The 16,811-nt window shown below is 39.1% G+C and overlaps 1 protein-coding gene across 1 annotated transcript in view; it reads right to left on the bottom strand.

The window, feature by feature from the left end:
- Positions 1-398: 398 nt before the first annotated feature.
- The window catches only part of ITFG1 (integrin alpha FG-GAP repeat containing 1), a 242,533-nt gene continuing 226,120 nt past the window's right edge, over positions 399-16,811 (bottom strand). Inside the window, exons 15-18 of the mRNA XM_064274126.1 lie at positions 6,853-6,977; positions 6,035-6,117; positions 3,339-3,456; positions 399-823 (exon numbers count right to left, since the gene is read on the bottom strand). Of these exons, the coding sequence (XP_064130196.1) occupies positions 764-823; positions 3,339-3,456; positions 6,035-6,117; positions 6,853-6,977 (386 nt within the window). The 3' untranslated portion in view covers positions 399-763. The remainder of the gene's footprint in view (positions 824-3,338; positions 3,457-6,034; positions 6,118-6,852; positions 6,978-16,811) is intronic.

Raw genomic sequence — 16,811 nt, forward strand, 5'->3', positions numbered from 1 at the left:
AGTCTGTAAAAAAAAAACCATCTAAAAATAGTAATAATGACAGCTACTACTTATTGAGCACTTAGTATGTGCTAGGCACCAAGCTAAGCATGTTATACACATTGTATCGTTTAATTTTTACAATTAAGTCCATAGGTATTACTAGTCTCATTGTGTACAGGAGAAAACCGAGGCTTACAGCGGTGAAGCAGTTTGCCAAGGTCACACAGCTAGTAAGTGGAAGCAGGAGGTTAAGGCAGGACTCTCCGACTGTGGTGCCAAAGCCAGAGTACTCAGCTGTCCCAGTGTGGCCATCAGTCAGAGATCCCGATGGAGGTGAGTGTTCCATGATGTTCTCTGCGGTACATTTACTAAAAGTATCGTTCACATGTCAGAGGAAGAAGCAAGACCAATCCAAGTGGAACACAAAAAACTCACTAATTTTAGTGTTTTTATTTACACATCTTTTTCCATCATCATTATTCTAGCAAGATTATAAATATATAAACACCTGGGGACATGCAACACGTTCCACAAATGGACAAAAATTGACACCACCATTGAATAAAGAACCCAAGTGATTTTATACAAAGTGCTTTAAAACAAACAAAAAAAAGACCTGTGGCACATTCAGATCATGTTTATTTGAATACCTTCCAATAATTACCAAAAGATGCATCATTTATAAATAATATTCAAAACAATCCCCTAATTCTATAAGCCAGAATTCAGTGTTTCAGTTAACCAGATGGACAGAGTTCCATTCTGTCACGTGAAAGGCAAGTCACATGGCATCGAAATGAAACCGATGGGCTTCTTGTCGTTTTTCTCTGTCATCCGCTTTCTGAAAAAGGATTTATACACGATAGGAAAATGTTAAGAAAAGACTAATTTCTGAAATATAGAGGTTAAGTTAAAAAAAAGCCTTCAGCTATTAGTATGTAATAGGTGTGATCCTCTAACTGCAGTAATCACATGAAATATTTCTATAGTTAATGCTAGCTATTTTATAACTAATGATCCACTAATTGAATTTAAAAATCAACAGGAGATGATCCTTAAATACTTAGCTTGTTATCATTTATTTATTTGAAAGTGGAGTAAACGTTAAATTCTGTAAGAATGGAATCAGGTATTGCATTTCTTTTCCATCCTGAACACGGGTGGTAATAAATGAATCTAAACCAAGTATGTTAAATAACATTAATTATTCTGGGGTTAACTTTTTGATTTAACAGCTATTTATTGACCTACTTGTGGCTAGATATTATGCTTAGTATTTTGAGTGATTTAAAAATAATACTTGGTTTTGAATTTTGCAAGAACTTAAAACCTAGAAAGAAAAAAAATATATTGAATAACCATACTTATTGATAAAATGTGAAAAGTGTTAATATCCTGGGAAGAGATTATCCCCAGGTTGGGGTGAGGAAAGGAAGACCTTTGAAAAGACAGTATTTATGGAAATGGAGGGAGGGGCAGTCTCTACAAGCTGGGGTAGAACAGGAGCAATCCCTGGACACCTGGCGGGAGCATGGGATACGGGAAAGGAAGCAGTAAGAAATCAGGCTGGAAAGGTACACACTGTGGAGTCAGTTTACAGAGTTTAGGCATTTCAGGCTGTGGGCAGTCTAGAGGTTTGGGAGCAGGGGAGTGAGATGATTAAGGGACGCTTCATGATGAGTGACATGGCAGCTGTGTAACGGCTGGAGTGGAAAGGGGAAAGAAGGGGGTCAGGAGGACCAGGCCGGATACAACAGCGGCCGCAGGAAAGCGTGGTGTGAGGGGTGCAGAAGTGGAGCTGGCTGCAGAGACTTTTATGGAGGCAGAGGCAACATGGCAAATGGTTCCATCTTGTAAGAAGGAAAAGGTGGGAGAGGACACTGTAGAATGCTGGCTTTGTGGTGCCTCTGAGATGTGGGCTAGCAGAGATGTTACAGAGACAGGTGGAGATGGGGCAGAGACCTCTGGGGAGAGACGCGGGCTGGGTGATTCTGAGGTAACAGCTGAAGACGTAATTTTAGATGCAAAGAACCCCAGTGCCACGGGAGGCATGTCAGACAAGGAGAACGTTACAGGCGTGGTCAGATACATGCCTGTCTTTAAAACTTCAGTAAGTCCACAATGTTTATGTTGCAGTCAGATCTGCTGACAGATTCATGAAATTGATTTCCTGCCTTAGAGTTATACAGTATTTCAGGTTATGCTCCGATCTTCCTGGACCAGTGCATGTAGGGTCACTCTTGAGTTTACCTCTTAAGTTGCAATCTTAAAGTAAACTGAATATGTAACTTTATGTTACCATTTTTGATATTTAGTGGAGTGATATTTTAAGAGACAAAGCTATAAACATTTATTAGCAGAATTAAAATCTCATTTTTATAGGTCAAAGGAACAGCTAAGACAAAATGGACAGTGATTGTAGTTAACAAAAATGACTATGATGGGGATGACAATCCAGAGAACAGATGCAAAAAAAGAAAACGTCTTTGTTTTGTGACACAGTGAAGCTCTTTTTGGAGGCGTTGTTCGAACCTACAAGCTATGTACTTAATACACATTCATATACAAATTCACATTGTACAAAAAAGCTTCTAAAAATAAACCACATTTTTGGGAGTTTGGTATTCAATTATTATTTTTAGGGTGTTATACTAAAGAACAGGAATCAGTTTTGTTTAATGCAAAGAGCACCTGATAGATGGGAAAGATGTTTATCACTCTAGTTATTACTCTTCACCTGAGCTTTGAGGAAATCACTGAACTCTGTGCGCTCTGACTTCTCTATCTACAGACTGAGCTAGCTGTTCTTCCTGGAGAAGGGGCGTCCATGGCTTTATTTGTCTGCAGATAATAAACACAGGCTCGTTCCTGTTATTCAGGCTGTTACGACACAGCTTCTTAAGTCTTCCTCTGTGCCAGGGAGCCCACCAGTAGCTGTCAAGTCGATTCCAACGCCTGGCGACCCACGTGTGTCAGCAGGAGTGCGCTCCATAGAATTTTCAGTGGCTTACTTCTCAGAAGTAGACTGCTAGGCCTTTCTTCTGAGGCGCCTCTGGGTGGACCGGCCTGCCAGCCTTTCACAGTTAGCAGCTGAGCGCTTGTATGATCACTTTATTACTCTGTACAGTGTCAGACTTTTAAAATAACATGTTCCTGTGATCTATATGAATTTCTTAAGAGATAACAGGAATATCAAGGGATAAAAGAAATTATCATCAATAAAATGACATTCTGGACAATGTGAAAAATCAGGAAATCCTAGTCACGTGAAAAAAGTTTAAAAAATATATAGGTGTTTCAAGAGCTATATATTACTGTAATAAATTAAAGCTAATGTGTTATTTAACTGCACAAACCTTTTCCTGCCAATGTAAAATGCCGATGATCGCCAAGATGAAAACGCAGACCCCGATGAGTGCGACAGCCGTGAGCAGAACAATGTTACTTGGTGTCAGGTACAGTTTGGCACTCCAGCTTAGATGAAAACAGGAGAATTAAAATTATAAATTTTAACTTAAAAATGACAAACTTCCACTGAGATGAAGAAGCAGAAAAGCTGATGAATTCATTCACCCATCTATCCACTCATTAGATATAAAAAAGCCATTAAGTTTAGATAGTGCTAAGAACATTGATGATCCTGCAGAGTTCAGATTTTACTCAGCTGAAATAGAATTTTTGATGAAATACTTTGATATTTTTCTAAGTTTGATCCTGTGAGAATTATTCTTAAGGAAACTTATCCAGGGTACTTTAGACAATTTTAGACATTTTTTACATCTTGACTGACGTGCTGAATTTAAAATCTTGAACTCTAAGGCTAAGTGGTCCTGTGACTTCCATAACATCCTGTGTTTTGTTGATCCCTGTCCACAAATGTGCTGTGACCACCTAAAACAAAGGTATGGCTGAGTGGGTGCAGCCAGTCGAGCTGTGAAGACCTCCCCTGCTTCCGTGTCACATGGGGGCTTTACAGCACTGCAGTGGCTTGTAGGCTGAGACCTATTACAGCGTCACTTCCAGGCCAGCCCGCAGTGTCAATGCAGCATCCAGAGGCCATCAGCATGAATGAAACTAGCTCCTCGCTTTTGAAACAGTCCATGTAACACAGAACATGCAAGCCCTGCAGAGCCTCAACCTGATGTGTCCATATCACCAGCACTGCAGGTGGTTTTAAACATAGGCCTTTTTGTTTTCTCTGAAAACTAATGCATACATACTCATTTAAAAGTTTAATAACTTTAACATCTTAAATAACATTCTGATGAATAACAAGTAGCTACTGACTTATTCTGGGATGATAATTAAAATTTATTGATCCACAGGTTAGCCTTTAGTCAGTAAGTCTCAAAATATAGCTAAACTAAAATCGATTCTTTTATTATCTACATAAATTTGAAAAGAGCCTTTTTTCAGAAAGAGCAAGAAAAACATGAAGAATGTTGGAATTATGGAAGAAAGCTGTAACAGAATTTTCTAGAAGTTCCTAAGAGTAAGAAAACAAATAGTATTATCTCATGTTAGCCACCCTCAGTGCCTGACTCAGACTTATATATAACAAAAAGTAGGACAAAGGCCAAATGTGAGTTTCTGACTCAGAAGCAGTCGCTCTTTACAAGTTTCTAGTGTATCCTTCCAGAAAACGTGTGCATCACTTCTTTTACACCTAAATAGGCGCCCATTAGAAATAACCTTCTGCCTTTTTTCTTTGCGTATCACTTTAAGAGATTGTTCCATGTCATGTTCACCTCCACGGCAGTACCTGTGTACCTGAGTCACAGTACTGCATCCAGGAGCACCATAATTTATGTAGTTATTTACTCAGGGTCCAGTCTTTCTAGTTTTGTTTTAAGTTGCACGTGTAGAAACTAACACAAACATACATTACAAGCTCATTAAAAAAAATCTAAGCCAGGACTATACCTGTTCCTCTTGATGTTATCTCATACTTAATGCTGTAATAAAGATTGTTGTTTTCTTAAGCGACCTGGTCCTAAAGCCCACAGACCTACCGTAACACACATTTAGTGTGCTGGTACACTGGCTGTGGGCGGGGGGAAAGGCTGGTTTTTATAGCATTTGCCAATTTTCATTTGTGAATCTGCTCTACCATCGCTGACATTAAGCTGCCAGTGTGACGTCAGGGAAAAGAGCTGGGAAGAGAGACACGTGACTGGCCTACGAGCTGGCAGGAGCTGGCTCTAGCACATGCCGAATACATCCAGCTAAAATTTTAATGAACAATTCAGCCTGCATTGTGAAGGGAACTATAAGCAAGACCCCACTGATTACATATTCATCTATACATCACACCATTTCTCTTTGGTTATCTTCCCATACTGATATCAGATTAGCCTTAAGACCAAGTAATATTTTTTGAAATTTAGATGTTAGTGAATATCTCCTTCATTGTCTGCTTTTAGAACAGAGTCAATCTGGTAATTTAAAGAAAAATGAACAAAGGTAAGGTAGGGAATTAGAGTTAAATTCTCTATTATGAAAGGAACATATTCTGCTACAAAGGATAAAAATAGCTATTGTTTACTGGAAACTTACAGCCTGTCAGGCACTGTGTAATGTACACCTCATCGTCACAACAGCCCTGGTAAGGTAGATACTCTGTCTTCCCCTCTACAGACGCAGAAATCAAGGCTCAGAGAGGACCAGGAGCCAGCTTCCAACCCAACCATTATAGGGTGTCTGCCACTCAAAGGCTTTATTAAAAAGACCAGTATTTATTCAAAAGTTCAGTACCCTGAAATTTTAGAATTTTTGACTAGTAAGCTGAAAACCAGCTTATTTAGAATATGTATAAATCCTAAATTAGTTACCTTGCTGTTTTTCTAATAGGATTTAATTCGCTTTTCACTGAAAATGTCAGGAACCGTTTGTGTAGTTATGTTTACTTATCTAAGGTTGCTGTAAGCAGATAACATGATGACACTCATAAGGGAACACAGCAGGAACAAGAGAGAGTTTTTAAAAGACACAACTGCATCTGTGACTCGGGGTTGTCAGTATTTACCAAATTCAGTTCAAGGCAGGACATTACCTTCGAGGAACGTTGTGGGGGTATGGAATGACAATGAGCTGGGAGTTTGGAATGATGGCAGTCCACTCTTGTTTCCGTATAGTCTGCAAAAAGAATTTAACATAAAAAAAAAAATTCAAATTAAATACAGGGAAAAGCTCAAGTATTCATTGAGAAATTTAAATCCTAGGTATGGATTAAACTAAATTTATATATTCACATTGAATCCAAAATAGGGCTCCTGTGTCATCTGTTGGTAAAAATTTCCTGAGAATGATATTTGTGTCTCGTGGATTCATTCATTAAATATTTGCTGTTTCCCACTCTTATGAAGCAGGCACTGTTCAAAGTGATACGTGAAAACGCTGCTTGGAGACAGCATTCACGTTGAGGGGAGCCTGACGAACAGAATATGGTAGCATGTTGTCAGTTGCCTTCAAGTTGATTACGATGCATGGTGACCCCGTGTGTGCAGAATAGAACTGCCCCATAGGGTTATCAAGGCCGGAACCTTCTGGAAGCAGCTCGCCAGACCTGTCTTCTGAGGCGCCTCTGGGTGGTTTCAAATTGCCGGCCTTTCTGTGAGTAGTTGAGTGTTTAACCATCAGCCACCCAGGGTCCCCTATACAGCGTGTCAGGGCAAAAAATGATACGGCCAGAAATCAGGGAAGAGGGATATCTGTGAGCTTTATGGTAGAGATGGTAGAAAGCTATACTGTACTTTCAAATCATGATGTGTTCAATGTAAGGTAAGTTAGGTCACTACCAATCAATTCATTTTATGTCTTTAACAGAAGTAAATATTAAAAACCAAATTAATTGTAAACAAAAATTCTTACCTTCTCTCCAGATGGACGGGGAATACCAACATAAAGATGATCTAGAAAATTTGCACTTCGACCTAAACCAAGTACATTATATGGTAGCTGGAGAGCTAAATGTGCTGACTGGCTGAGTTGTCCAGCTAGATTTATTTAAAAAAAAAAAAAAAAGTTTGGAAACTGCTTTTTTTTAATCAAATGTTAAAAATATAAGAGCTAGCACTGATTCTTTAAAGATAAAGTAAAATGAACCCCCAGTTCATAAATATTAATAACCCATTAAAATGGCTTTACTGAGACATACTTTACACACCAAAAAACACTTCAAAGCGTACAGATGAGTGGTTTTGAGTGTATTCAGAGTTGTTCACTATCATCACAATCTATTTTTAGAACACTTTTTATCACCCCAGAAAGAGACCCCATACCTATTAGCAGTCACTCCTCATCCCTACCCCTATCCTCTAGCTGTGGGTCACCAGAGATCTACTTTTTGACTGTCTAGATTCGCCTATTCAGGAGATTTCCTGTGAATGCAATCATGTAATATATGGTCTTTTGTGACTGGAATCTTTGACTTAGCATAACGTTTTAAAGGTTCATCAGTGCCATATAGCATGTTTCAACGTTTCCTTCCTTTAAATCGCCTAACATATTCCAGTGTATGGATGTCACACATTTTGTTTATCCATTTGACAGTTAATGGAAATTTAGGTGGTTGCCACTTCTTGGCCTTTATGATTAATGCTGCTATGAATATTTGTGTACAAGTTTCTGTGTTGACTTAGGTTTTCATCTCTCTTGGGTCTGTACTGATGGATAACATGGTAACTCTATGTTTAACATTTTGAGAAACCACCTGTTTTGTAAAGTGGTTGTACCAGTCTACATTCCTACCAGTAGCATGTGAGGGTTCTGATTTTTCCGCATTAACATTTGCCAGTCTTTCTGATTGTAGCCATCCTAGTGGTTGTGAGGTGATACCTCCTTGTGGTTTTGATTTGCATTTCTGTAATGACTCATGGTTTTGAGCGTATTTTCATGTGTTTATTGGCTGTGTGTGTATCTTTGTTTTATTTTCTGTAGGGTTGGTAGTGATGTCTGTGCTTTCATTTCTGATTTTAGTAGGTTGAATCCTGTCTTTTTTTCTTAGTCAGTCTAGCTAAAGTCTTGTCAATTTTGTTGATTCTTTCAAGAAGTAACTTTTGGTTTCATTGATTCTCTTTTTTATTCTCTGTTCCATGTATTTCTCTTTATTATCTCTTTCTGTTCACTTTGGCTTTAATTTGCTTTTCTTTTTCTGGTTTCTTTAGGTAGGTTAGGTTATAGACTTCAGATGTTTCTTCTTTAATATAGGCATTTGCAGCTGTAAATTTTTCTCTGACCACTGTTTCAGTGGCAACCCATACATTATGATATGTTGTGTTTTAGTCTTCATTCATCTCAAAATATTTTCTAATTCCCTAGTGATTTCTTCTTTGGCCCACTGGTTATTTAGGAGTGCCTTGTTTAATTTCTACATATTTGTGAATTCCCCAAATTTCCTTCTAATTTTGATTTCCAATTTCATTCCATTGTGGATGGACAACATATTTTCCATTTCAGTCCTTTTAAATTTACTGAGGCTTGTTTTATGGCCTAGCATATGGTCTGTCCTGGAGGATGTTCTGTGTGCACTGAGGAAATATATATCCTGATGCTATTGGGTACAGTGTTCTTTATATGTCTGTTAGGTCTAGTTGCTTTATAGTGTTGTTAAATACCTCTATTTCCTTATTGATCTTCTGTCTAGATGTTCTGTCCAATACTGAAAATGAGGCATTGAAGTCTCCAACTATTATTGTAGAAGTATCTGTTTCTTCAATTCTGTCAGTGTTTACATCATATAGTATGGAGCCTGTTCTTTGGTATGTATATGTTCTTAACTTTAAGTATCTTTATATAAACTTTAGTTCATCATCATGAATTGACCCATCTATTAATATATTTTTTTTATTAATATAAAATCTCCTTGTTTTTTGTAACAATTTTTTATTTTAAATATATTTTGTCTGACATTAGTGTAGCCAATTCCAGGTCTTTTGCTTTCTGTTTGCATAGACTATCCCTTTACTTTCAGTCTATTTGTGTTTGGGTATAGAATGAATGTATTGCAAGCAGCATTTAATTGGATCCTGTTTTTAAATCCATTCTGCCAACGTGTCTGTTTTAACTGGTGAATTTAATCCATTTTTTTTTAAAGTGATTACTGCTAATGAAGACTTACTTCTGCTAGTCTGTTATTTGTTATCCCTACGTCTTGTAAAGTTTTTGTTCCTTGATTCCTCCAGTACTGCCTTCTTTTGTGTTTGGGTTTTCTTGGGTATCGTTTTGATTACCTCTTCATTTATGTTTGTGTATATTTTAAAAATATTTTATTGGTGGTTACCATGGGGATCACAGTTAACATCTATCTTAGTCATCTAGTGCTGCTATAACAGAAATACCACAAGTGGATGGCTTTAACAAAGAGAAATTTATTCTCTCACAGTCTAGGAGGCTCTGGGGGAAGGTCCTTGTCATAATCTTCCCCAGTTGAGGAGCTTTCAGCCCAGGGACCTTGGATCCAAAGGATGCACTATTCTCCTAGCCCTTGTTTCTTGGTGGTGTGAGGTCCCCCCTCTCTCTCTGCTCACTTCTGTCTTAAAATACAACCTAATCTTATAGATTGAGCCCTGCTTTATTAATATAACTGCCTCTAATCCTGCCTCATTAACATTTTAGACGCAGGATTTACAACACATAGGAAAATCACATCAGGTGACAAAATGGTAGACAATCACACAATACTGGGAATCATGGCCTAGCCAAGTTGACATGAATTTTGGGTGGGGGGTGTGACAATTCAGTCTGTCCATAACAACATCCTAAATTGATAAGAATTTAGTCTCAATATTAACTATTCCTAATCAACTCTGTCCCCCTTTGTATTATTTTCAGATTCCATCTTTATACACTGTATGCCTATTAACATAGGTTTATAGTTATTGTTTTACATATTTGTCTTTTAAATTATATAGGAAACAAAAAGAGAAGTCACACACCAAAAGTACAATACCACTAGCTTTTATATGCAGTGAAACCTTTGAGACTTGGAATACGACAGGACTGACTTGTTTTCCAGGTCTCGCTAGTTTTCTGCCTTTGACAGGGTGCCGTTTACCACTTTTCTGTTGCTCTCTATTAATGGAAAATATTTGAGTTTTCCTTCTCTGATAGGTTTCCACCTTATACAGGTTCTGGGTTTCACAGGTTGTACTGTATTATATTTTTTAAGTATGTAGTTACCTTTTTCAGTGATCTTTACCTCTTTGTATGAGCTTAAAGAGTTTCTGGGATGTGTATATTCATGTCTTTCATCAAATCTGAAAAGTTTTAACCCAGTATTTTTCCAAATATTTCTTCTACCTCTTCTTCTTCGGCATATGTTGGTATGCTTAATGGTGTCCTTAGGTTCCTTAGGCTCTGTTGTTTTTATTCATTCCTTTTAAAAAAGCTTTCTAATCCTCCGACTGAGTAATGTGAATTGCCCTATCTTCAGGTTTGCTGATTTTCTTCACCCTGCTCAAATCTGCTGTTGAATCCCACTAAAAATTATTTTAGATTTTGAACTTTTGAATTTTTATTTGGTTCCTTTTTATAATTTCTCTTTATTGATACTCCTTACTTGCTTATATCTCATTCTCCTGATTTCCTTTAGTTTTTTTTTTTTTTGTCCATGGTTTCCTTAGGAATGGCTTCTGTAAATTTTTATTCCTGTGAATGGGCCATTATTTCCCATTTCTCTATATAGTTTGTAATTTTTTATTGAGAACTGGACGTTTTGAGTACTGTAATGTGATAACTCTAGAAAGCAGGTCACACTCCCCCACGCTTCAACCAGGGCTCATTTTTTTCTGCTTTTGTTGTTAGATGCTGTTAGATAGGTTCTGATTCATAGCGACCCCATGTACAACAGAATGTAACACTGCCCAGTCCTGTGCCATCCTCACTAATCATTATGTTTGAGCCCATTGTTGTAGCTGCCGTGTCAATTCATCTCATCGAGGGTCTTCCTACCTGCTTTTTAGGAGATGCTAAAAGAAACACTATCATGTTTTGGTTTCACTTGGTGTGGTTGTTAACTGATATAGTTAAGAAAACTGTGTGAGAGTATTTGTGAGGAAAATGGCAATCAGGAAAATAACATGAATGGTAGGCAGGGATTGAGAGAAATGAAGCTAAGGCTTTGAAAGAGAAACATCATGTTCACAATAGCTTTAATATGAAGGGTATGTTATTACACAGGGACCCTGACAAACATAGTTGGGCAGCGTTGTTTCCTTGCACTACTGGCAGGCGCTCTTCAGTGGCCTGTTTCCAACCTTCTAGCTGCCTAAAAGAATCATGCCTCTGCGGTATTTCACATCTGCCTCGGGTCTCTCAGCTCTAAGTGAGATTGATGCTTTTTGCTCACTAGGTGACCCGTATGTGATCCCTCTTCCTTGAAGGGAAAAGGGATGGAGAAAGAGAATGTATTTCAGGTATTGATGTATTTATTTCTCTTAGAAACAAAGTTACCAACAGTGAAACAAACAAAACAAACAAAAAAAACCCCTGCTGTTGAGTTGATTTTGACCCATAAGACCCTATGGGACAGAGCAGAACTGCCCCACAGGGTTTCCAAGGCTGTAAATCTTTACAGAAGCGGACTGCCACATCTTTCTCCCATGGAGTGGCTGGTGAGTTCTGACTGCCGACCTTTTGGTTAGTAGCCACACGCTTCAACCACTGCTTAAAAAGGCTTTGATTATAAATAAGATTAAAAAATGCATTATCACTTGCTTTCATTTACCATTCGTCTATTTTAATTGCTAACAGAGTGAGTTTCTGATATAGCTATAATCAGCAATATATACCAATCATAATCAATAATCATCTCTCTCTCTAAATATAATGAAGTCATTAAAGAGAAATAAAATAGCTGGTGTCTGCTTGATGGTAAAATCTACTGCTTTATATGACTAAGATACATCACTTTACTTGGACTTTGGGAAGATCCAGTTTCTAGTTGAGGGGATTCTTGCCAGTCACTAAGAATTGGTTTATTCTATTTTTTTATAGATAGTAAGTACCTGCTATGTATTGGGCACTCTGCTGATGACAGTATCACCTTAATCATTTACGATAAAATTACAAATCTAAGACCTGTGTTAATGTCACGACATAAACACTCCTGGTTTTTAAACAGTCCTACTTAGTGATCAGCTTAAGCACAGGAAATCTAATACAGAAAGGCAACATCCATGAACAGGAAGTGTTTAATACCTTCTAAAAGTATGTAGTGGGACTGGGTATTACACAGTGTGACTCTGGTAAGACTCTAAATTATCCTAAATCAATAGCATATCTAGAGTTTGCAGGGTATGTATACAAATGCTAAACTCCTAGGTTTTAGAAGTTAGGATTGTAGCTATTTATGGAAAATTTTTTTATAACAATGGTTGGCCTCTTTTCCTGGGATGAGATGAGTGGCATAAAGGAGAGGATAAAGGAATCACTGATATTTGACTGTCAATCCTTTGGAGTATTCTGAATTACAGTCTATCTGAATTAAGCTTCTAGATAAGTGACAGGGATAAAGTGATGAAATATGTTTGTTATGAACTGAACTGTGTTCCCCAAAAAGATATGTTGAAGTCTTAACCCCTGGTACCTGGGACCGCGACCTTGTTTGGAAACGAAGTCTTTGAAGATGTTTTCCGTTAACATGAGGTCATACTGGAGAAGGGTGGGCCCCAACTCAGGAGGAGTGGTATCCTTTTAATAGAGGACAAGAGATGCACACAGAGACAGACGGAAGATGACGATGTGAAGACGGAGGAAGATATTCAAGAGATCTATCTCCAAGCCAAGGAACGCCAAGGATCACTGGCCAAGTCAGCAGAACCCAGAGGAGACACCTGGACAGATGCCTCTGGAGCCCTCCCAAGGCAACAACATGGCCGACACTCTGATTTTGGACTCCTAGCCTCCAGAACTGTGAGACAATCCATTTCTGTTCCCAGAAGCCCCTTAGTCATGGCAGTTTGCTACAGCAGACCTAGTAAAGTAATACAGCATGTGAACCGTGTGGTAGAGCTGCCTCCTGAACTGAAAGCAGCTCCATGAAGAGGTGCTTAGGGGGTGCCACCCAGCGACTGACTCATCTTTACATTCTAGGGCACAGCACGGTGCTTGGCATGTAACAGGCACCTACTAAATGTCTGTTGTACTAAGCTGAATGTTTGGTAGTAAACTTTTTTTTTTTTTAAATGAAGTATAATTTGTACAATTGGTTAAATTCAGTTTTTCTTGAATTCTTATGCCATGATTACTGCTGAAGACATCCATTTGGGCTTTGAATTTTAACATGTTATCAGCTTACAGGCTGGTGTCTGAACACTTGTGCAGGGACCACAGGAGACTTGTGATGTGGGATTATCAAAGGCACACAGGATTGGAATGCCCAGCCGTGTATAACACTGTTGTTTGGTCTTTAGTAAGTCCCTGCCCTTTCCGATCCTTATTCATCCATTCACTTAACCATTGATTGGATGCCTTTTACACAGAGACAAAAGAGAGGCAAACCATGACCTGGAGATGTTTAAAGACACAACAGAGAAATGGAATTGAATGTTCCCCATCTATAAGGTGAGAGTAACTGTACTCTCTACTGAACGGCTTTGGGGAGGCAGTTACAACGCCGGCACTTAACTGTGAATGTGAAAGCGCTTTGTAAACCGCAGAGCACCGTACAAATGCTAGTTGCTACTTTGATGATTATGTAATTATTCCTCATATTTTCTGGTTTTCTTAGCTTGAATTTCCACTTGATGTCAGTTCCTGAAACATAGTGTAACAATCAACAAGTTTTCAGGCAAGTTCTTCTAATTTTTCTTTTGGAATAAACCAAGAAGCTTAGAGCTATGGTTCAAACTATATCTGTCAGCCTGCTTCCCAGTTATAAATCCAGAATGTGCATAGTTTTTTTTTTTTTTTTTAAAGTCTGATGTATAATTCACACACCATAAAATTCACCCCTTGAAAGTATACACACAGTTGAGTGGTTTTTCATGTATTCATGAGGTTGTGCAACCATCGCCGCTATCTATCTCAGAACACTTTCATCACTCCAAAAGGAGACCTGTCCCCATTAGCAGTCACTTTCTGTCCCCCACCCCAGCCCCTGGCAACCACGAATCTAGTGCATCTCTGTGGATCTGCCTATTCTGGACATTTCATATCAATGCAATTGTACAATATGTGGCCTTTTTTATCGGCCTTTTTAGCATGATGTGTACAAAGTTCATTCCTGTGTACCATGTTTCAATATTTCATTTCTTTTTATGGCTTAGTAACATTCCACTTTACCCATATATTAGGAGCCGTGGGGGTGCAGTGGTTAAATGCTAGGCTGCTAACTGAAAGACAGGCAGTACGAACCCACCAGGCTCTCCGTGGCAGTCTGCTCCCGTAAAGGTTATAGCCTAGGAAATCCTAGAGGGCAATTCTTCTCTGTCCTATTGGGTCACTATGAGTCAGAACCAACTTGACTGCAACAGGTTTGGATTTGGGTATGGATATATTACATTTTCTTTACCCACTCATCAGCTGGTGGACATTTGGGTTGTTTCCACTTTTTGGCTGTTATAACACCTCTATGAACATTCCTGTACAAATTTTTGTGTTGACATATGTTTTCAGTTCTCATAGAAATATATCCAAGAATGAAACGATTGAACCCTGTGGGCACTGCATGTTTAACTTTTTGAGAAAGCGAGCACTTTGATTTTGATACCTGCTTTTGCGTAGCTTGGTGCATACAGGTGTCTAACGAAGGAACGATAAAAAGCCATTGCCAGTGCAGGTCAGAAAGAATGCAAGAAGAACAATAAGAGAAATCCACAGCTCTCATAAAACCAAATTGCATTAGGCGTTATTGCCTGTGGAGGTCCAATTTAACGGTCAGTGCTCCTTTAGGGTTGCATCAGGGAGGTAAACTGTTCTGAGGTTATTCGCAATTATGTTTCCACTGTCATGCTCTGGATTAAAAAAATAAACTCTGGTTTCCAAAGTGGACAAATGTGGCATAGATGAGCTAAATGAGAAAGCCTGGCTTATGTCTTCGTGCACTTTATTTTCCACGTTGGACTATCCCCTCCCCCATGAGAGGGAAGCCAGTGGGCCGTGGCTTTCTGTAATCAGCTGCCTTTTTTAGCGGCAACAAAAAGCACAAGGGAGTAACGTTGCTTAGTTCTGACGCAGGGATAAATGACACGTACTTAAACACCAAAGGTGAGAGGAAGTGTTTTAAATCCCAAATTGCAAGATAGGTTATTTTTACTGAAACATGGGATTTTTAAAATAACTGTTTGTTGGACTAGGTAGCCATCACATGTGACCTGGAGGTACCAGGAGGTGTTTACTTGGCTATCAATATACATTAAAGACAAAACAAAAATACTTCATAGTTTTTCCTTTAGAAAAGTCATTTCTCTCACATGCTCCTTCTTCCTAGTGACGTGATTAAAGGTGTGACCTCTGTAAGCATGTTTTAAATTCTTGTCACCCTCTGTGCCTCTACATTCCTGTTCCTTTCTTACCTACTTCCTGCCCTGCCTAAACACACCTTATCAGTGTTGGTACCTCTATCTTTGTACGTTCTAATATTTGGCTCCCAAGAAAAGCAGAATACATTCTGTTTAGCAATAATCTACTGTTGCATAACAAACCAAACAAAAATCTAGTGGCTTAGAATTTATAATTACTTTATTTCTCATGACTGTTTAGGTTGGCTGGGCAGTTCCTGCTGGTTCCCTGGGCGCCCTCACATGGACGCACTGAGCTGGTGGGTCGGCTGGAGGCTGAGTTCAGCTAGGATGGTGGCCTCTCTCCTTGTGGTCTGTTGTCATGAAGGTCAGACTGAACTTCTTCACGTGAAACCTCAGGGCAGTACTCCAAGAGGGCAAGTCCCAAAGGGTAACGGTGTCTCAAGGGTCTACTTGTGTCATAATGTCCCGTTGCTCAAGTGCAGCCATTATAGGAGGGGACTGCATACGGGGATGGATGCTTGGGAGGCATGATTCACTGGGGGCCACTGGTGTAGCAATTTATACCTCAATATTCATTAAAGTAAAACTGTACTTCTTGTTCTCTTTTTTCTTTGCTTTTCAGCTTGGTAAGTGCTCCTTTAGAGTTGCATTAGGGAGGTAAACTGTTCTGAGGTTATTTACAATTATGTTTCAACTGTCATGCTCTGGATTAAAAAATAAACTCTGGTTTCCAAAGTGGACAATGTGGCATGAATGAGTTTTTCTCTCTCAAGTTTGATGCTCATGCCCTTCCTAGGGCAAAATATATTCATTCCACCACACGCTCTCCCAAAGTCTTAACTAATGCAGCATCAAGTCTATATCTAAAATCTCATCTGAATCAAGAATGGGTTAGACTCTGGGTGTGTTCCATCCTGGGGTAAAATTCCTTTCCATCTCTGTACCTGTGAAACCTAAGTATTCTGCTTCCAGAGTACAATGATGAACCATGACTAACGTAGACATTCGCACTCCAAATGGGAGAAATTGAAGGGAAAGAAGGGGTAATGGGTATCAGGTGAGTTCAAAACATAGCAGGTCAAATCTCATTAGCTCTCGAGGCTTGAAAATAATCCTTGTTTTACAGGCGTATCTGGGCAGTGATACTGCCCTCCAGGCCAGCTATGATGGCAATACTGCCCCTCTGTACTGGGCAGCCCCGTTCTTCTGGCCCACCAGCATAACAACCCTGCCTCCTCATTCTGGGCAGTAGCTCCATCTTCCAGCCCGCTGGCATGGCAGCCTCATTCCCTCAACTTTGGGTGGTGGTCCCATTCTCCTGGCCCATGGGAATGGCATCCTCATCCTCTGGAACTGAGGTGATGG

This window comes from Loxodonta africana, chromosome 21 (assembly GCF_030014295.1).
Source record: "Loxodonta africana isolate mLoxAfr1 chromosome 21, mLoxAfr1.hap2, whole genome shotgun sequence".
NCBI lineage: Eukaryota > Metazoa > Chordata > Mammalia > Proboscidea > Elephantidae > Loxodonta > Loxodonta africana.